The 22747-nt window shown below is 38.7% G+C and overlaps 1 protein-coding gene across 3 annotated transcripts in view; it reads left to right on the top strand.

Moving 5' to 3' along the window:
- LOC109417672 (protein quick-to-court) overlaps window positions 1-22747 on the top strand; it is a 147634-nt gene that overhangs the window by 80833 nt on the left and 44054 nt on the right. For all 3 annotated transcript variants that reach the window (XM_029853464.2, XM_062850457.1, XM_029853465.2), the window contains exon 2: window positions 4971-5643. In XM_029853464.2, the coding sequence (XP_029709324.2) occupies window positions 5125-5643 (519 nt within the window). In that variant the 5' untranslated portion in view covers window positions 4971-5124. The remainder of the gene's footprint in view (window positions 1-4970; window positions 5644-22747) is intronic.

The raw sequence follows: 22747 nt of genomic DNA, 5'->3' as shown, positions 1-22747 counted from the left end.
GCGATGATACTTTTTCTGCTGTGTTGCTACAGAATTGACAGTTTTTTATCACTTCAAAAATGCGAGGCAAACAATCATTGAAAAGCAAAAAGTCAATGATTCGTTTGAAAACTTAGTGCTGCAGTCCGTTTAATAGGATTTTGTTTAGTAAGAGACTCGACTGTACATAAGTGACCCGATTTTGTCAGCCCCTTTCCGGAACACATTTTTTGCTTCCTTCAAAAATTGAAACAGATATTCATACTTTTTATCCCCCTATGTTCTGTCTTTCAGCAGTAGTTTGATGATGATCTTTTTTTTCAAACTTTATTTAGTAGGCCTATACGCCCAAAAGCTTAACGAGGCCGAAATACTATTTACATTTTTCGTTAGGCGAATTGGTATCACAGCCCTGTAATCCCTGTATAGCACACAACTTAAATCTTAAATGAATTGCTCAATATTTGACCGCTAGATAAAGAGAGCAAAAAGTTTGTCGCAAAATGGGGCTGACAAAATCGGGTCCGTACTGTAATTCTAAAGGGGTACCACATAGCCGATGCGGTAAGCGCACGAGTCTTGCGACCATGCTGACAATGCTGAGAGTGGCAGGTTCGATTCCTAGTCGGTCCAGAAACTTTTCGTAAAGGTATTTCTTTGACTCCCTTGGGCATAAAATATGTTCAAGCATACCACACGATATAAACATGAAACTAAGACAAAAGGTCGAAGGAGAAAAATCATGAGGTAAAGTTGAAAGACCGATTACAAATTTTTACATAACGATGAATATTATCGGTTTTGTGCTTTGTTACAGACGAGTAAGACTTCCTGGAAAGCAACGATGAACGGTTTGCAAAACATTAGGGCTGGTAGCGAACACTTATGTTATAAACTGTTTTTTAAGAGATTAAGTTTATGCTAAAGTAGGGACTTTCAGCTTACAGAAGAGTAACTTTAAAGTACGTATAAGTATACGTAGTTACATAAACTCAAAATAACCCTATAAAACCTGTAATTTTCAAATAACTGAGTTAAGTCAAAAGCGAGCGGTTTTGTATGTACATCAAAAACAAACATTTTTACAAGCTGAATAACGGTGAAAATTGTAAAAAATCTCGTTCAATTTATGATAAGAATCATATTTTCTAGGGGTTATGCAAGATTATGTTTAAAGAATGATAATCTCACTAATAGGTGGACTGATCATCCATGTCATCGTGTCAAAAGATGCGTTTTATCTTAAGTCGCAACTTTTCCGAAGAAACTATATCGCAAAAATCAACGGTTGAAATGTTATTAAAAAGCGCACGAAATCAACAAAATAAAACACAGTGCTCATAGAACAACTGTATACTAAGAAGCAAGCACAGTCCCAATCAACGGGGTGGTTAGGCTGAAAAGAAGGGAGAGTGTCTGGGTTTGACTCCCGGTGGGTTCAGGATTTTTTTCGTAAGGTAGAATCCATAGATGACTATGGAACTATTTGTTTTTTTTTTTTCATTGGATTTAATTCATCATTCATCCTACCTACATATCTTAAGATGTTTCGTCGGAGATTCTTCCCTAAGAATTTGGTGATGCCTCTAGGAGATCCATCAGAAATTCCTCCAGAAACTTCTTTTGGGAGGTCGAGTTTCTTCAGGGATTAATCTAGGAGATTCTTCGGAGATTCCTACAGGAGTGCCTTCAAAGATTCCTCCTAAACTTTCTTCAAAGATTCTTCTAAAATTCCAATCCGGGATTTCTCCAGAAAATCTTTTGGAGAACCCTTCAGGAGTTGCTTCAGAGATTCATTCAGGAGGATACAGAGATGCCTTTATGAGTTTCATCAGGGATTCCTTCAGAAAATCTCTCAGTTATTCCGACAGGAGTTTTTTCAGGAAATACTCCAGGAGTTCCTTTAGAGATTCATTCAGGAGAATTCAGGGATGCCTCTAGGAGATCCATCAGGGATGCATCCAGAAGTTGCTTTAGGGATTCCTATAAGAGGTCATTCAGAGATTAGTTCAGGAATATCTTCAGAGTGTCCTCCAGGACTAAATTCAGGAATTCCTTCAAGTAAATGGAATTCTTCCCAATCAGGATTTTCTCCTGGTGATCCTTCAGGGAAGAGTTTCTTTAGGTATCGCTCCAGGAGTTCTTAAGAGATCTCTCCAGAAGATCCTTCAGAGACTCTTCTAGGGAAATTCAGGGATGCCTTCGAGAGTTCTATAAAGGGTTTCTGTAGTTTTTTTTTCTGGGATTTGTCTTGGAATTTCTTCAAGAATCCCTTCTAGAATTACTTCAAGGATTCCTCCTGGAATTTCTTCGTGGATTCTTCTTGGAATTCGTTAGAAATACCTCATGGAGATTTTTCAGATATTCCTCCACAAGTTCTTTCAGGAACTTTTCTTCAGTTATTCATACAGAAGTTCCGCCAGGGTTTAATCAAAAAGTTCCTTCGAGGATTCCTACAGTATAGTAATACTTTGCTCTAGAAGTTCCTTCAAGGATTACTCCGGAAATCTCTTCAGGGATATCTGCAGTAGTTCCCGGAGGATTCAGAGATGCCTCCAGCAGTTTCATCAAAGATTCCTTTAGAAAGTCCCTTAGATATTCCAAAAGGAGTTTCCTTAGAACTTACTCCAAAAGTTCCATCAGAGTTTCATTTAAGATGATTCAGGGATTCATCAGGAATGGATCCATAAATTCCGTCTCAAATTCCTACAGGAGGTCCCTTAGATATTAAACTAGGTTCTAGGAATTCTTCCAGGGATTCCTTCTAATGTTCCTTCAGAACTTCTACAGGAGCTCCTTCAGGCATTAGTCCAGGAGTTCATTCAGAGATTCCTCTTGGAGTTTCAGAGATTTGTGTGGATGTTTCTTCAGCAATTCCACCTGGAATTCATTCAGGAAATCCTGCAGAAGTTCTTTCAGCGATCTCTCTGGAAATTTCTTCTGGGATTTCTCCTGGATTTCCTCCAGAGATTCTTACAGGAGGATTCAAGGATACCCTCAGAAGAATTCAGGGATTCTCCCAGAAGTTTATTCAGGGATTGCTGCAGAAGTTCCTTCAGGGATTAGTTCAGGAGTGCTTTCTAAGATTCCTTCAGTGATTTTTTTTTTCAGATGTTCCTTTAGGAGTTCCTCCCGGATTTTTTCGGATATTTTTCCAGGAGTTCCTTCAAGCATTTCTATAACCAGGCATATAAGATCTATAATCAGGCATATCTCCAGGATTTCCTTAAAATATCGCTCATGGAGTTGCTATAAGAATGCCTCCAGGATTTCTTTCTGAAATTCTTTCGAGGTCTCCTCCTGGAAAACCTTTGGAGAAACCTCCAGGAAATCTTTCAGGGAAATTCCTCGGTGATTCTCTGGCAAATCCTTCAGGGATTCCTCGTGGAAATCATCCAGAGATTGCACCTGCAAATCTTTCGTGGATTCTTCCTTGAACCCCCCTAGAGATTCCTTCTGTATATCCTTCTGGAATTCTTCCTATAAGTCGTTTTGGAATTCCTCCTGAATTTCATTCAGGTATTCCTCTTGCAAATCCTACGGAGATTCCTCTTAAAAATATTTTGGAGATCCCTCCTGGAAACACTTCTGGGATTTCTCCTGGAAATCCTTCGGGGATTCCTCCTAGTATTCTTTTGGAGATTCCTCCTGGGTTTATTTTACAGATTTCTGCTAATTTTTTTTTTGGATATTCCTGCTGAAATTCTTTTGGGAATTCCTGCTGGAATTCTTCTAGGAAATCGTCCTGGAAATGCTTCAACGTTTATTTCTGGATTTCCTTTAGGAATTCTTCCTGAAATTACTTCGGAGATTGCTCCTGAAAATCCTACGTAGATTGCTTCTGGAAATCCTTCGTGGGTTCCTCCTGAAAGTCCTTCGGTGATTCCTCGTGGAACTTCTTCGGAATTCTTTTTGGAAATACTTCGGGGATTCCTTTTCGAATTCCTTTGGGGATTTTTGCTGGAATTGTTTCGGGGATTCCTTCATAGATTCTTTCTAGAAATCCTCCGAAGATTTCTTGTTGAGTTCCTTTGGGGGTTCCTCCTGGAATTCCTTTGGAGATTGCTGCTGGAATTCTTTCAAGGATTCCCCCTGAAATTTTTGCGGAGTTTCTTTCTGGGATTGCTTCAGAGATGCCTCCTTAAATTCTTCAGAGATTCCTCCTGGCAATCTTTCGGGGATTTCTAAAGCCAATTAGTGTGACCTTATCATAAAATTTGATAGCTTGTGAAGCTTCGAAGAAAACAAAAGAAAAACTGTATCACAATCGATACATTATTGCCTTCCAATTGTAAGGCAGTTGCAATTCCTAGCATTACAGCAAAACCACAGACAAACAGACGTAACACCTTGAACGATTTTCATGGAAATCCACGCCCAGTTCACACTACCATCACCTGGTGGAAAAGTTGCACGAATCACTGTGTTGTGCAATATCGTCAACAGAAGGCGCTAGTGTGAAACGTCAAACGCATAGAAAAACGATGCGCGCGCCACAACTATGAAAATTTAAAATGATTGTTAAAAGCGTGGTCGATAGAAATTTCGCAAGTGTTACGTCTGCTGTGATTCTTCGTTAGGTGTAGCTTTGTCCTTTAATCACCTTAACGACTATTCGTGCTTATTCAAACTTCAATTTCAACGCTCTTGCGGCCCTAAAAAACCTAACCGTCAGGTTTGTGAGCTATCGCACCTGAGATATCGCACGTTCAACAACAGACACTCATTTTGCAGCGATAAGCAGCAATAAACATATAGAAATGCAGCAGATAGTCAACTGAAGCATCTTGTGCGCTCTCTAGGTGCAACTATTCAAACACGTGGGATCAACTTTTTATGCGAAATATTTGATATATACACGTTTGATCTCTGAATAAGTGGTTTTGCAGGTTTTACTTTATAGCGTTACATACTTAGTTAATAAACGTGTATTCATCTAGCTATATTTGTTTCATTTCTAATCTTTTCCGTTTATCTGTTTTCTTTCACAGGCAAATTAAAACAGACCACTGCCAACCTAAACGACAAACAGTAAGACAATAAGCCCAAATCTCCGCAACCCGCGAGCCTAGATGGTGTTGCGCAAACCCGACAAACAGGTGTCGCCCCGTGTAGGAACCGAACTTCCTCGCAGTTTTCCACGCAATGTCCTCCAAACCCGCGACGCCGCTCGAGCAGCGGCGCGCTTTTCCGGGCGAAAGCGACAGCACCCGTATCCCGGTGCTTTCGCCGACCCCTTTTCGCCGGTCGTACTCCTTGCGGATGCGCACTAGCCGGAGCTTCCATGACTACCAACATTACCGCGAGTGGGAGTGCGACTGTGGTGGTGCAAATATGCATCATCCAGCGAATTTGTCCGGTCCGTCGTCGTCGTCGTCCAGCGTAAAAGTGAAAAATTCCCTCGCCAATGGGGGCAAATCGATCAGCGGTAGTTGCTGCCAGCAGCGGGCCGCCACAGTGGAGCCTTTCGGAGCGGCGAAGCCGGTCGTCGGCAGCAAGGATACGTCCCCGTCGGCTGGCTGCAGTGTCAGTGCTTTGCTACCCAATGGCGTAATAGGACACGGCCATAATGCATACAGCGCGACGTCACCGAACTCCGGGCAGAAAACTTCGTCCTCGCAGTCCACCCGCAAGAATAGCCTGCAGAAAAATGACCGGGGAATGGTAAGTTCCGCTCTAGATCAATCATCTGAAGATTATAGAAATGGTGTAAAATTACATAAGTTTAACGAGATGTGACATATATGGATTCGCAAGAAAGGGCAAAGTGCATCTATGTTTCCCTTGTGTAAAACCAGCTGAGAGAAGTGAATTTCCCTATGCATGACCTATATACGGGGAAACAGTGCAGTGTCATTAAGATGAACCACCCACGCGATACGGGGGTATTAGTTGAAGTGGGCGGCTGTGGGAGTGTAAACTATATAAAGAATGACGTAGTAAAGTGCTTGTTTGAAGAGTCTGTAAAGACTACAACTAGGTACTGAATTCACTTCAAGGAAATGGAAGCTTATGTTTGTAGCAGTACTGATCGCAAAGACAGAATGACGAAAATATTTTTGAACAGTTTAAAGTTGGACCATATGTATGTGATTTATAAGACCCAGTGCAGCAAAAGCCAAGGCCATATTAAATCTGAACAAAAAAGATCTCAGGGTAATAACCGGTCTGATGACTGGGCACTGCCCAAGCAGATATCACTTAAATAAGATTAGTATCTTCTGAATGTCGTTTTTGTCAAACGGAAAACGAAACTGCTGAACACATTCTATGCAAATGTGGAGTATTATATAATTTAAGGTCGTCAATATTAGGGAAAGGGTTATTAGAGCCCTTGGAAATTTGGCAGTTTAATCCGAACAGGGTAATCGACTTCATAAAACGAGTTGAGCCTAATTGGGATCAAGTGCTACATCAACCAATGTCCATCACATCTCAATTGTGACAATTTGATAAGCACTAAAGCAAACATGGGTCATGCCACAATATCCAGCTTTCCACGCTAGCCATAATGGCGGATGCCATAAAAAATTTGACAAGATCTGTGCCCCACGCACTGAACTGAAATACTCGGAAAACAATCTCAGCAAACTTTGATATTCAGAAAATAATTATTAGCTGTCAAAAGATCAGATTTGCCCCCAAAAAGTTGTTTAAAAGTTTGTTTTACGTTTTCCATTTAATAATTTCTTTCATATTTTAGGATTAGAATCGTAGAATTACCAATACGAAATTTTCCTTGCTTAGAAGCCTATCGAATTATTGTGCAAAATGTCCAACGCTACTCATGGAAACATCATCACAGCAGCACAATTTTAGACCAACACACATACTGCTCATGCGGAAGAATCAATCCGACTAGTAACTGGCTGGGCGCCGGACTTCAGTATCCTCCCATCGGCATAACGTGCTTCTGGATTGCCACCTTCCCGCGGCACGACGTGGCGTGTTAAGAAGAGAAGGACGTCATAATAAATATCTTGTAAAATGCATAGATGTCCGGGATCCGGTCCGGCGAAACTTTGCTTGGCGATGACCAAGTGGTCCACGAGGGTGCACCAGAGTGGGAATAAATGCTATCTCCCATACTGAACAGAATTGCTTCAGTGTCATCTTTTACCAAGACGAGGGACTTGAACGATTATATAGACGATACTTGACCTTTGACCAATTGTAGACTGACGGATTGATCTTTGTACATCATCGATTTGGTGACCCGGAGTCCGAGGCGGAACATTCGTATAGTGCTTATTGATACAGGCATGGAACAGACCTTAGTGATGCCGGTGTCGAAGCTACCATCCTTGGTACATACCGTGACAACACAGGACAACACGAATATGCCCGTCAGTATCAGGAAAGGCCCTTTTACACCGAGCCCCTGTATAACAATTGATTCTTCGGATTTTAAACTCTTATTTTGACATAACTCCTAACATGTTTCTATGATGGCGTAATCATAGTAAGTATTACGACCGGGGGGAGCGAAACTAGTTTTGCCAAGTCAAAAAACCTCAAAAAAGCTGATGAACGCCCAAAAAAGTCGCTAAAACTCACAAACGTTTTGCGGGTTTTACCGGGGTTTTTCGACTTTTTCGGCTTCTTTTGGGGTTTTTTGGCTTGGCCTTCTGATTACGATTGTGGACCTTGACTCTGGAGATTTTCTGCTGACTGCAACTGAATAGCCAGAAATGGAAAATTCCGTCAGTCTATGCTAGATATTTATTTAACAATTTAATCACATACGAGGAATGGCCGGCTTCCGCACCGCATTTGGTGAGCTGGCAACCCCGACGTATATGTAGCACATGGAACGAGTATGTGAAATATTCAGTGTTTTCTCATCTACCTTGACCATAGAAAGTTAAAAACCCGTACGCAGTGACTATGGGTACAGGATTCAAATAGGCTTGGAGTTGCAGATGTCATGTATGCCATTAGTTGCCACTGGCTCGGAATTTTTCCCTCTGGAACTCGGAAATTGGAAGGAGAATTAAGTTCCCACTCATGATTATACCGCTGGCAAAATCATCTGCCAAAGTTCTCGGAGCAAAAAGTGAAGTTCACGGGATTCCAAAGGTGCGCTCTGAAATGTTGGTTTGATTTTCCGATGAGAATTTCATGTATTTCATAACCTAAAATAGAAAATAAATTATCAAGAAATAAAATAAAATAAAATATAATTTTTGGCAAAACTGATTGGAAAAACTTTGTTGTGCGAGAAAGGCAAAAAATGGATGACAGCCAAATCAACAAAGCAAGCCCAAGGCTTGCTGAGAATGTTTTTTCTAAAATTTCAGTTCAGTGTGGGGCACAGATCTTGTCAAAAATTTTATAGCTGCCGCCATTATGGCGAGCGTGGAAAGCTGGATTCCTACACAATGGAAGCAGTGGTTTCAAAGGCTCTACAGATAAGGGATAAGGGATGTGCCAGACTTGTAATTAGTAATTACATGAAAAGCAACTTGTTGGGAAAAAGGGTTCTTCTTGCTCTTGGTCTGATGTCTCAGCGGATAGCAACACGACGAAAAGGGCCACGATGCTGTGTAAGCATACATTAGTCTGACGTCTGTAAACAGTGAAGAAACCGATGGTAAATTAGCTACGTCGTCAAAAGTCGATCCCGTGATTATTTTTTGAAAAGATCCAGCGAGGAATTTCTGAAGGAATCACTACAGGTATTCCTGGAGCAATCCCTGGAGATATCCCCATAGGAATTCCTTCAGATATGCTTGGAGTAAACCCTGTATGAATCCCTGGAGAAATTTCTGAAAGTATATCTGGAGGAATCCATGGATGAATTCCTGGAGAAATCCTCCAAATATGGGAGGAATCCTAGGAGAAGTTCTGAAGAAATCGCTTGAAGAATTCCGGGAGGAATCCCTAGATAAATGTCTGGGGGAATCCTTGGAGGAATTTTTGGACAGAGGAATTCTTTGAGAAATCCTTGGCGGAGTTCTTGAAAACATCCCTGAAACGATTCCTAGAGGAATCTGTGGAGAAAATCTTGGAGGAACTTCTGGACAAATTCCTGGCGAAATTCCTGGAGGAGAAATTCCTTGAGGAATTTCTGGAAGTATACCTGGAAATTATCCTGGAGAAGTCGCTAGAAGAAATTTTGGAGAAATTCCTGAAGGAATTATTGGAGGATTTCTTGGAGGCAACTCTGGAGAAATTCCTGGACGAATGCCTGCAGTTTTCGCTGGATAAATTTTTAGAGAAATCTCTGGATTAATCCATGGAAGAAACCCTGGAAACCCTGCATGAATTCCTGGAGCAAACCCTATAGGAAATCCTAACGGAATCCCTGCATGAATTCCTGGAGGGTTCCCTATAGAAATTTCTGAAGAAACCTCTTAAGAAATTCCGGGAGGAATCCTTAGTGAAATGTCTGGAGAAATTCCCTGAAGAATCCCTGGGGAATTCTTGAAAAAATCTCTGGAGGAATTTCTGAAGGAGCCTCAGGAGGAATGCCTCAAGAAACTTTTGGACAAATTCCTGGCAGAATTCCAGGAGGAGTTCCTGAAAAAAAATCCTGCTGTAGCAAAATTTCCAAAGGAATTCCTGGAGAAATTCTTGGGGTAATTCCTGGAAGAGTACCTGGGGAAAAACCTAGAGGAGTACCTGGAAGAATTCCTGAATAAATTTCGGTAGCAATTCTTGGGGGAATTTCTGAAGAAATCCTTGAATAAATTCCTAGAAAAAGCTCAGGAGAAATTCATGCTGGAATCCCTGGAGGAATTCTTGGAATAATGACTGCACCTAAGCAACATTTTTTAGTCAAATAGACTGGAAGAGGTTCTGAAGGCCAGCACAAATCCAAAATAAAAGGTTCTATGACGGTTCTCTAAATTTCTACAAGACTCATTGGCAATCAAAATGTTACTTGGGTATAAACTACGTGAGGTGGATTTCCTGGAAAAATTCCTGAAGAAATTACCGTAACTTCTGAAGGAATTTCTGGAGAAATTTCTGCAGGAATTCCTGGGGTGATTCCTGGTGGAATTTTTAAAGGTATATCTGGGGAAGTCTCTGAATGAAATCCTGAAAGGTTGCCTGGATAAATCCCTGGAGAAATCTCTATAGAAATGCTTGGATGAACTCCTGGAGAAATATCTGGTGACATGCTTGTAAGAATTCCTAGAAGAATCTCTAGAGAAATTCTTTAAGAAATCTCCAAATGAGCTCCTGGAGGAATCCTTGCATAAATTTCATGAGGAATCCCTGGAGAAATATTTTTACGCCTAGCACAATACTCCATTTCAAAATATCATCGTGTCAAGGTGAAACATCAGAGGCTACAAATATGGCTGCCACAATGGCTGACTTAAACCCCTACTCACGTTTTCAAGATCTTGATTTTTTTAAACAAATGAGGCGTGATTCGATGCATCAGAATTATCAAAGCTACCTCCTTCTACAGTACCCTACTGAGAGTAGCTGCAATCATACTTCCGATAAACGCACAATCATTGACGTAGGCCAGGAAATAATTGCCTCGCCCGAAAAACAAGTGTTTGATCAACAAAAAAAAACCCAATTTCTAACCGTTTTCCATTAGGTTTCCGGCACCTCGGACCATTAAATCACCTCGCAGAAGAAAACTCCCGTTCAGGTTGTCGGTTGTCGGACGGTGCTTATGCAATTATACACACAACCATCGCGTCCGTGTCGTTGGATCCGTACAATTCATTTTTCGTCGAGTTTTGTTATTGCTGCAATGAACCTGATGCAGTAGTGTAGTGGATCTGCAACAACGATGAAAAATTGCCCCAACAAAACGGCAAGTCGATTCATTGCGCGTTGTGACCGGAAGTGACTTTGGCGCAATCCGTTCAGAGAGCTGAGAGTGATGATGAGAAAAACCAATTTAATCACCAAAGCGGAATTCATTTCAACTACACTCAAAAGTGGGACGGGTGGTTCGTTGTCTCACCGTAAAACCCGCGGCGGTTTAATGAGGTGATTTTGCCACGGCTTTTGACATGGGACATTTGTGGAATCTTAATAAAGTGCTACTCGGTTTCATTCCCATCCAGCGTCCAAGCGGTTTTAACGACCTGGACTGGATGGATAATAGCCAGAGGTCAATCTCGTACTGTTAATGGACCTGCTTAACATAGTTAAGGTAGCAATTTTATTCCAGAGATCTGACACTTTCCCATCGTAATGGGGAAAAATGGGAAAAGAGATTAACTATCTTCTTTTCACTATGTAGGGTATTGTACCATTTGGGCAGGTGTACCTATTTTGGGCACTTGCAGCTATAACTGAGTCAATTTCAAACCGATTGATTTGAATTTTTGTATAGAGTTAGATACTGTACGTGCCTAACTCTATACAAAATTTCAAATCAATCGGTTTGAAATTGACTTACTTATAGCGGTAAGTGTCCAAAATAGGTACACCTGCCCAAATGGTACAAGACCCTATCATAATCGTTGTCAGTTGTTTGCTTACACTGCTTTAACCCTTTGGGGCCTGAATTTTTCGAAGCGTTATCTTACAGTTTTGTTAACATATTTCCATAGATTTAGTTATCGAAAACTTAAAAATGTAAATGGTCGATGGTGCAATACGAATGTAGGTATGGTAGGTGCTTAGCTGGTCCTGGTAGTGCAGCCTGGGCACTGTTGTCCTTCTGACTTCAGTTAGATTGAGGAGGTACCTACGTCCCGAGCGTCTGTTCACCAAGGAGGTGCGGCTCAAACAGCGTCTATTCTGGCATCCAGCGACTGAGTATGAAATGATCCTCCACCGGAAGCTATACTGAGATGGCAGCCCCACCATAGTGAATAGGGGACCTTAGCCCAACATTCAACAACCTACGCAGTCTAAGTTGGAGTTAAATTTACTAACAAAATTGTAATTGTATATCTAGGGATTGTTGATTTTGTTCGGTGATTGCAACACACTAAAACAGAATAAAATTGTAATTGGATTACGACTAAATCCAAACTAAATTTAAACATTTTGAATTGGAATGCTCATTCTCTAAATGGCAAAGAAGATGAGCTATTCCATTTTTTTACAGTTAATAATGTGCACATCGCAGTTCTTACCGAAACTTATTTAAAACCTGGGTCTTCAATCAAACGAAACGCAAACTAGGGTAAGTGTTCCAATTATGGCTATAGCACCAATTATTCGCCATAACTGATTTTCACCCTTCAACGATGTAAATCGACAAGAAAAAATATGTGAACAACAGACGAAAGATGGTTGCACTCATTTAAACTTCACATTTTGCTCAAATTATGGTAGAAATAAATCATATTCCTTAAAATTTCGGCTTCCTTGCACCTTTTTTCGCCATAGTGTACCAATTATGGCTAATCCCATAAGGAATGCATGCAAATAGTGCGAAAAGGAACCGAAGTTAACAAATGTATCCATAACTGGTACAGAGTTCCTATCATTGGCACACGCTGTAATAAATACTAAATGTAGTTCTGGCTCGGTTTCTATATTTTTCCTGTTAAGTATGGAACCTAAGCTATCTTTTAATATATTGATGATATATTACCTTCTCGTTATTTTTGTAGAAATAGTTTTCCTTAAGTAGTGCCATAATTGGTACATCCACCCTGTTTTATTTATATGAATGATCACCTAAATGGACCATGTGGTCGAGTTGCTATCATCATTCCAGGTGCATCAAGCACCAAATCTCTATCATTCATCATTAAAAACTAAAATTTTTGAAACTGTGGGTGTTTCTGTTGAACCAAACTTTGATTTTAATGCGTAACACCGCTCGTGGAACAATCCAATTCCGACGGCAGGATTTTATTTGATGAGTACTCCTCAGGATATTTTTCTTTTCAATATCCCGATAGCCCCACTTATTTTTCTTCTGCTAGTTTTGAGAAGCTATTTTAATACTTTAATGAGCAAAACAAACGCTTTCGAAAGTCTAGTGAAAATTCCTAAACGATGCTCTTTAAGTTCATCCAACTTTTATTTCCAGTAAATGTTTCTTTGGGCTTAAACTTTTAAACTAGCAAATGTAGCAAAAATCTTTCAAGTTGTGTTTTTACCCAAAAAACTACCAGTTAGTATTTTTTTTTAATTTCCATAAAACAAATTTTATATTCTAGGAATTCCTTCATAAGTTCCACCAGGGGGCTGGGTTTTCATCAGAAAATTAAAAAAAAATATACTCGAAATTTATCTAGAAATTCTTTCAGAAACTCCTTCACGGATTCTTTAAAACAATTTTCAAATCATAAATTCTTCTGATTTTTCTTGAAATATCCCGAAGAAATGTCTATATTCCTCCAGGGAGGCTTTCAGGAAGTTATCTAGAAGTTTATTTAGAAATTAGTCTAAGAATTCTACCCGCTATTTTTCCAAGGATTTTATTGAATAATCTTCCATAATTTTTTCAGAGTTCCAAAATTTTTTTTGGAATTCGTATAGTGACTTCTGCAAAAAATACCCTTCAATAGATTTTGTCAGTAATTCCTGCATAGATCCCGTTATAAATTCCAATAATTCGTTATGAAAATTCTTGCAGTCTTCTATGGAATTCTTTAGAAATTAGACCAAAGTTTCCTTCAGAAAGTCATCTATAGATTCCTTTCTAAAAAAAGAAATCTATCACATCCATCAGAAAAACATCCATCGATACCTTCCGAAATTGTTCCATGCTCACTAGGGATTGCTCCATATATTTATGGTAGAAAACCTCCCATGAAATTGCTTATTAAGTACTCCAGAAAATCATTAATTTGGAATTCATTCAGAAATTTATCCAGGTAAATCTGCCATTGATTCCATCCAAAATTTTTCTAAAGGTTTATTTTGAAAGCCTTCCATGGATTCTTCTAGTACTTGATCCTGTGATTGCTTATAAAATCTTCTAGGCCTTTTTTTCTAATTCCCCAAAGATTCCTCAAAAAACCTTTTTAGGGATTCTTTCCAACTTTTCTTTCAGAAGTTCTTCCAGAAGTGGTTCTCTACAAATTTCAACATTTCATCAAGTATTTTTTCAACTGCTCCTGCAAATCCTTCAAGAGTTAGTCCATGAATTTCATTTGAAATTCTTGCTGAAATTTCTCTTTTATCAAGTATTTCTCCGGAAATTACTGCAAGAAATCCTCCAGAGATTCTAGCATAATTTATTTCTGTGATTCCAGCGAGAATCCTTCCAGAGATTTCAACAAAAACTGATGTAGATTCCTCTAGAAATTCCTCCTGGTATTCAAACATGTCCATGGTTTGTCTAATGATTACTGAACATTTTCTTACAGATCTTCTGAGATATGTTTTGAAAAATCTTCAGAACACATCTTTGGTGAAGTTATTGAAAAAGTTTGGTGAAGCCAATTAAACTAATCGCCGAAAATTTATGAAATAGATCATTTGAGGATTCCTGAAACCCTTAAAACTCAATCACAAAATACGCGAACACGAGACGGAACACAACACTTATCGTTCTTACTAATTAAAAGGAACTTTAAAAATTACCTTTTTGGTCGACCGGTCTGGCAAAACTCAATTAAGTATTTTTGAGAACAAAATTCAGTTGAACAAAAAATCCAGAAACAAAAATTTTAAAAATACTGTAAGGTTTCCTGAAGAGAATTTTGCATAAATGATAATTATAAATCTCTAATATTTTGCATAAATGATAATTATAAGTATTCTAATATTATACGAGTATAATAAAAGAAATAAATCTTGGATATTTTTTAGGTGACTCCCATTGAAATTCCTTAAAAAAATACACGAATGAAAAACATTATAAAAGAAAACAAAAACAATGTGGGAAATTTGTTTCTTAGAAACACTAAGTGCAACTTCTAAAGAAACTTTGAAAAAAAAATGAATAACTACAATCTTAGCAAATTAAAAATGTCGCGGGGCGCCAACCCGGATGCTTGCCAAGGGCACCATGGGAATACGCTACGGCTCTGTATAAATGTAGGCCTCACTAGTCCAATAGAACATCAGGTTACCCGCGATTTCGAAAACATTCTCAATCATGAGAACATTTTCAAAAATTCATTGGGCTCTGATTTGAACCAAATGAGATCTATTATAAAGAAGTTTAAGAATATGAAAGCTCCGGGTGATGACAAAATTTTCTATATTCTCATCAAAAAACTCCCAGAAAGTTGCTTATTATTTTTGATTATAGTATTTAACAAATAGGGTGACGAAGGGTATTATCGGCAGGTTTGTTCTCTTCGTCATGGGGGGTTTTTGTGGGCCAAATTGTATGAAATTTGGGCATATAACTCAGCTTTATTAGGAAGAATTTGAGGCCAACTCTGAGTTCAACAGGTTTCAAACAACATGAACATGACGAAGAGAACAAAACTGCCGAAAATACGTAAGTTCCCCTATTTCCAGTTGGCATACTTTTCTAAAAATGGAAAAAATGCTTAATTGTTCCAAAATAAAATTCCTGCCGAAGTTTCTAGTTATCTTCCTATAAGCTTACTGTCATCTATCGGTAAACATTTTCAAAAACCTATTTTAAATAGAATGATGATTCATATTGATGAAAATTCCTTTCTTGCAAATGAGCAGTTCAGATCGAACACTCCAGGTAAACTATCAAAGTCAGATAGATTACCTGTAAGAGCTGTTGTCCCACAAGGCAGCATCAGTAGGTCAGCTTCATATGCAGGTTCTCCTACATTTAAGAAATTTGTGTCACAAAGTTAAGTATCTTTGACTCTTACTAGATGAAAACTTAACTTTTAAAAATAACATAGAAAGTATTAAAACTATGTACAATAAATACACTAAGGGTTTATACCCACTTATTAATAGGAAATCAAAACTTTGCCGCTAAAACAAACTTCTTATTCATAAACAAATTTTCAGATTGGCCATGTACGCTGTCCCAATATGGTCGCGTTGTTGCAATACCAGAAAGAAGCAACTTCAGAGGATTCAGAATAAAATTTTGAAAATTCAGGGGTATTTTCGGGGAGTTTCGATGGGTCTCAGTTGCGTTACATGGGATCCGATGGGGTTTTAAGGGGATTTCGAGTGCATTTCAGAAAGCTTCAGAGGATTGTTGGCGAGTTTCAGAGGCGTTACGAAGGCGTTTTCGGGGGTTTCTGTGGGTATCAGGTGCGTTACATTAGGTCCGAGGGGGTTTTAGGAGGGTTTCGAAGGCATTTCAGAAAGCTTCAGAGGATTTTTGTCGAGTTTCAGAGGCATTACTCAGGCGTTACCAAGGCGTTTTTGGGGGTTTCTATGGGTGTCAGGTGCGTTACATGGGGCCCGAGGGGGTTTTAGGGGGATTTCAAAGGCATTTCAAACAGCTTCAGATGATTTTTGTCGAGTTTCAGAGGCATTATTCAGGCGTTACGAAGGCGTTTTCAGGGGTTTCGGAGGGTATCAGGTGCGTTTTAGGGGCCCGAGGGGGTTTTAGGGGGATTTCGAAGACATTTCAGACAGCTTCAGATGATTTTTGGCGAATTTTAGAGGCGTTACGTAGGCGTTTTGGGGAATTTCAGAGGGTATCAGATGCGTTACATAGTGTCCAAGGGGTTTTAGGGGGATTTCGAGGGCGTTTAAGGAAGCTTCAGAGGATTTTTGACTTTTATTCAATCATTTAAGCACATAAGTTACGCATGTAGATTCGATGCTCAAGAGAGTTTTTAGGAGACCTTAACAGTCCCAAACCAATCCCATTCCCCCTCATTGTTCCCCCTGAGCAAGCCCTGAACTCCTCTTAACTCCACTTGCAACTTAATTTCCTTAACCTACCTTATCCGTAATCTAAAACACTCCAATTATTCTGAACACAATCAGATTCCATTCAGGTAACCTTTCTTAAATGGAGGGACCTGGATAGATTTTACCTAAATGGATTAGACCTAAATGGAGATTTGAGTGTAGCTTAAATTTACTTTACCAAATTAGGATGAAATTTTTAAAGAATGTATTCGTTTCCCTGTACTTCTACAGAGTTTGCTCTACGATTACCTCCAGGAACTCCGCCAAAATTCCTTCCGTGATTCTTTTAGGACTTATCAAAAATTTTCCGGATTATTTCCTAGAATTAACTCGGGAAGAACTCCTCCAAAGATTCCTTTAAGTATCCCTTTAAAATGCATTCCTGTCTGTTTAATTCTTTCAATATTTCTCCAAGGATTCCTCCAAAAAATATTTCAATTTCAGGAGTTTCTCAAGAAATTTCCCAAAAGATTCATCTTGAAACAAGTCCATGGTTTCCTTCAGAATTCCCACCTGGTACTTTTGCATTGCTACAAAATTCCGTGAATATCATGTATTTTTCCGAATTTTTCTGAAGAAATTGCTCCAGAATGTTATCAGATTTTACTAAAGAGGCCTTTCTTATGGATTTTTTTTCAGAAACTCTTTTAGAAATTTCTCCAGAAATTCTTTTTAGAATTTCTCCAGGGGTTTCTCCAGTAGTTCCTCCAAAGATTTCTTCAAAGATGCTATTCCGCAAGATTATTTTTCACAGAGTTCTAGAGATTCTTTCAGATTTTTTTAGAGTTTTTTTTCAAAACTCTTCCGAAATTATTGTTGGGATTTCTTCAGAAGTTTCTTCAGGCTGTACTCCATAGACTCAGATACAGTCCTGATTCGTTCGTTGGCGGCTCGTTAGATGGACTGTCTCGATGCTTGAATGTTCGCTGGTTGGGGCAAAACCCAACTAAAAAGCACTGTCAATGTCAAAATTGATGTCAAAACGAGTTTGACGTCTGACCGCCGTCGCATCGCAGCTCCTATAGTGGTTTCGCAGCGCGGTGTCACGAACACTAATGCAAATCTACTGGTTGAAAATAAGCCCATTTGATTTTGCTGGGAACAGCTGATCTTTGTTTACTATTTTCAACCAGTAACTCAGGTGGTGTTCGTGTAATGCAGCGTGTACGTACACGCAACACCACTAAAAGCAGAAACCACTATTTGAACGTTTGTGCAAGTATGTGAGTGTTTCGTGACGTATTTCTCGTCACTTGCGTGTGTTTAGAGCATTTTGTTCAGTTGTCAGTTGACCCAACAAACGAACGCGATTCGCTAATCGGGGCGCAGTCGTGACCCAACGAGCGAAACCTCACTGTATTCTCTCAAGCATTGTTTTAGAAACTCGTCTAGAAAAACTCAAGAGGCTTTTCTGAAAGTTCTTCCAAATATTTCTCACGGGATTGCGAAGTATTTAATCAGGAACCAGGAATTTATACTTCAATAACCCTTGAAGGAATCTGCAGTAACAACCTCAGAACAAGTCTCAGGAAATAATCTTGAATGAACGTTTAGAAGAATATCTGAAGAAAACACACATAAAGGAGTCCCAGACCAGTAGGAGTTTCTGAAGAACTTCCTTGAGAAATTCCTTGGAAAACCCTTGTAGAATTCCCAGAAAAGTTTATTGAGAAATTTTTAGGAAAATGTTTTATTAAATTCCTGGGGGGTTTCCTGGAAGTATTCCTGGAGCAATCTGTGGACGCATTTCTGAATGATTTCCTGTAGGAACACCTAGAAAAACACCCGAATAAGCTTCTGCAAAAATCCCTATAATTCATGAGATATTTTCAAATCGATCCCTGTAGAATTTCCTTGGAAATATTTCTGAATCCATAGAAAATTCTTAAGTTTATTTATTTTATTTATTTATTGAATACCTTGTAATGTAAGACATACATCTTTTTTGTTGTTACAGTTTAGATTATAAATTGATGAACAGATATCTAATGTGCATAATGAAAGATTGTTCTCTTCAACTTACTAAATTACCCGTCTATTGCAAGTGCTGTAGGAGATTTCTTCTAAAACCTGATTTAGATGTGATTGTTTTAACAGATATCGGTAAACTATTCCAGTTAACAATACCTCTGACGAAGAAGGATTGGCTGTAATACATAGAATTATGTTGTGGAACTCTGTAATTTGCTGTACGTGTGCCTCTCAATGGAACCAGTTTTTCGAAGAGGAAGCCTGGACTGGAGGTAATTCTTATTCTGAAAACATTGAAGCACGATCTATACTTGTAGAAATTAGCGAAGGGGCAGCCTATAAGGTTCTTTTGTAGATGGGATACATGAGAGTACCTAGAAAGGTTATACACATATCTTACACAGGCGTTAAGTGCAATTTTAAGCTTAAGAATTGTACCACTTAAGGCGTTTGTGTAGACAAAATCGCCATAAATAAAGTGGGGAAGCAATAGTGTTTTGAAAAGTTGTAATTTTGTTTCGGTACTACAACTTCTAGTGGTCAAGTTCAAACGTTTTAATGAACCATACACTTTTGAACACTGATGATTTATGTGATCATCCCATTCTAAGTTATTTGTAAATATAACACCCAAATTGTTTACCCGTTGTACAAACATGACTTCAATTCCATCGATTAAAATTCTAGGTGGTGTAATCGTTTGTTTTCTTTTGGAAATTATTATGGCTTTTGTTTTGCTAGGATTAATGGGCAACAAATTATCTTTCGACCAATTATCTTTAATGGAAATGCCGGAGAATTTGTTTTTGGGAAATACATGGAGGCATATCTAAAGGGAACCCTAAAGAAATCTTTGTATCAACATGTTTAAGAATATCTGGAAAAATTCCTGCCAGAATCACTTAACCCTTTGATGCCGGAGTTTTTCCAAACGTTATTATAGAGTTTTTTCTGCGTATTTCTGTGGTTTCGGTGCTCAACAGCATAAAATTGATAGAATATGCTGCAGTTTTTTTTTCTGGATATCCTAGGTCATCCAAACTGTTCTTGAGTTGAGATCCTAAAGTCTACGGTTGTAACAGTATTTTTTTTTTTTCATTATACAAAGCTACGATTTGTGATCTGTCATGTCCAGTAAGTCTTGCGAAAGTTTAAAAGACAGTATCAGATCAGTCGGGATATCCTAGGTCATCCACACTGTTCTTGAGTTTAGATCCTAAAGTCTACAGGTGTAATAGTAACGTCTTACATAATACAAAGCTATGATTTGTATTCTATCATGTCCAGTAAGTCTGCTAAAAGTTCAATAGACAGTATCAGATCAGCTGGTATGTCCTATGCCATCCAAACTGTTCTTGAGTTTAGATCCTAAAGTCTACTAGTGTAACGGTAACGTCTTTCATAATATAAACTTACAATTTGTAATCTATCGTGTTCAGTCTTCTGAAAGTTAAATAGACAGTATCAGATCAATCGGGATATCCTAGGTCATCCAATCTATTCTTGAGTTTAGATCCTGAAGTCTACGGGTGTAACGATTACGTCTTTCATTATATAAAGTGACAGTTTGTAATCTATCATGTCCAGTAAGTTTTCTGAAAATTAAATACAGTATCAGATTAATCAGGATATTCTAGGTCTTCCAAACTGTTCTTGAGTTTAGATCCTAAAGTCTACGGGTGGAACGGTAACGTCTTTCATAATATAAAGTTACAATTTGTAATCCATCATGTCCAGTAAGTCTTCTGAAAGTTAAATAGACAATATCAGATCAATCGAGATATCCTAGGTCATCCAATCTGTTCTTGAGTTTAGATCCTGAAGTCTACGGGTGTAACGGTTACGTCTTTCATAATATAAAGTTACAATTTGTAAAAAGTAAGTTTTCTGAAAATTAAATAGACAGTATCAGATCTATCAGGATACCCTAGGTCTTCCAAACTGTTCTTGAGTTTAGATCCTGAAGTCTACGGGTGGAACGGTAACGTCTTTCGTTATACAAAGTTACGATTTGTAATCTATCATGTCGAGTTAGTCTTCTGAAAGTTCAACAGACAGTATTTCCCAGCATGTATGAAGAAATTCCTGAAGGATTTTCTGGATGAATGCTTGAAGAAATTTCTGGACACATTTCTGCAGAAATGCCTGGTGGACTTCTTAAACCTGTACGAATTTCTTCTGAAGGAATCTCCAGAAGATTGGAAAATAGGAAAGCCTTATTTCGTTTCCTAGCCAATTAAAATTGAAGTAAATTTTCGCAACTGCCAATCACCAAACCCCAAATCAAAGTGAAAGGAAAAGACAACCCCCTTCGAACTAACACCGCACGACATGTAAATTTGCCCATGCGAACCGAAATTACTTTCACTCGGTGTCACTGGCCACGTTCCAACAACAACAACAACAACAACTTTCGGTAGGCATGACGTGCCAAACCCCATCGCATGTAAGAGTTTGAATTTTTCCGGAACCGATAATCGATATCCGCAACTATTTTTAAGATTTTCATTCGAAAACTCTTCTAGGTGGGTAGGCTCATGTGAACCAAAGCAGAAGCTTCACCAAACTTACGGTTGTTGTCTCGGTCGGTTGTTGTGTGATTTTTTGTTGGAACCCCCCTCAACTTCAACCAAACCAAATCATCAGTGGAAAAATCGACCCAATTTTCTCTTCTTTCTCTTCGAGCGAGTGTGTGGCCACTGACCAGACAAAAAATAACAACACGTTCGTTCAAAAGCAAAACGTTCACCGTGTATAATTATTGCTGTCTGATGTTATTGTTTTGCTGTTTTTTGTAGCAAATATTGTAGGTGCCATACAGAGAGGTCTATCAGCTCAAGATCATGTGTTTCTCAATGTCGAAGTCAATGGTCTAGTTCCATTCACTATATGTACAAACGTACATACGTGCACGGTCGTCCAATGCCCGGCTCTGCCGTATAATAACAGAAACGATCTGCTTGAGTGGCACCGCAGCTCAGCTGTTGGGAATCAATAACAAAAACATTACAAAAATTGTGTCCAAAAGTCAGAGGATTGGAACGATTTACGGTGTATAGATGTATCTCAACGGGCACATTCTCTCTCGTTGAGACTACATTAGATGCCTACCTAGCTAATCGATGCACCTTTTAAATTATGGCGCGAAGTGGCGCGCGCAATTTTCAAGCACATGTAATTTTTGGTTGTTTGCACATTGCACTTGCACTGATTGCAACACAAACATGGCACATCAAATCAGAAAGTGTACTGCCCCCCAGCCCAGCCCAGCAGCGCCAGCGGCTTATCGACGAGATGAGATTTTGCCATCGGCGGAGGATGGCTTCAGCAGACTGCATCCAAACAACTTAGCTTCTGCGAGTGATTGCTCTTGATGGGTTTTGTATTTATTTCAATATTTTGCTATACTTGCATACCTATACCTACCTAGAGCTTCACTATCAGCCAGCGAGCATCAATGTAATAACACAAGTTTACAAAATAAAACGAAAGTCGTGAACTTCTGTCAACGACCAAAATTTTTGAAGCACAATTTAGTGCTGATTTCGAAACCGACCTTCAAAAAAATTAAAGTAGAACAGTTTTTGTATTTTACCTCAATATCGAGTTTTGTAACTTTTCAAAATATGTAATTTACTAAAATTCAAATATATTGCGTTTTGTTCAACCAATTTTAAATCTTTTTCCATAAATTAAAAGCTGAATACAATACCATTCGATCATCTGAATACAGGTTTTGCGTCAGATTGATGAAATTCAAGATATTGGCGAGTTTTGGGGACGATCTTCTTAAATTTTAGCAAAATTCCCAAAATTTTTTGAAGAAATGTATTTTTTTCAATAAGAAAAAAACAACTTAAAAATTCTTTCTCGACGTTTATTTGACATATCATATGTAGGCGAGTTGCAGTAAAAAATTCAGCTCAATCGAAGCATTGATTACGAAGAATGAGATGTTTGAAGTGAGCGACTTTGCTTAAAAATAGAACAAAAATCGATTTCAAATCATCAACGTTGTATGGGAAGTCGAAAAATTTTCCGCTCTACTGTAATTTTTTTCCTTCGCGTTTTCGAATTCAGGGCATGATTCTAC

This window comes from Aedes albopictus, chromosome 2 (genome assembly GCF_035046485.1).
Source record: "Aedes albopictus strain Foshan chromosome 2, AalbF5, whole genome shotgun sequence".
In the NCBI taxonomy this organism is placed as follows: Eukaryota; Metazoa; Arthropoda; class Insecta; order Diptera; family Culicidae; genus Aedes; species Aedes albopictus.
This window is presented reverse-complemented; position numbering and strand designations above follow the sequence as displayed.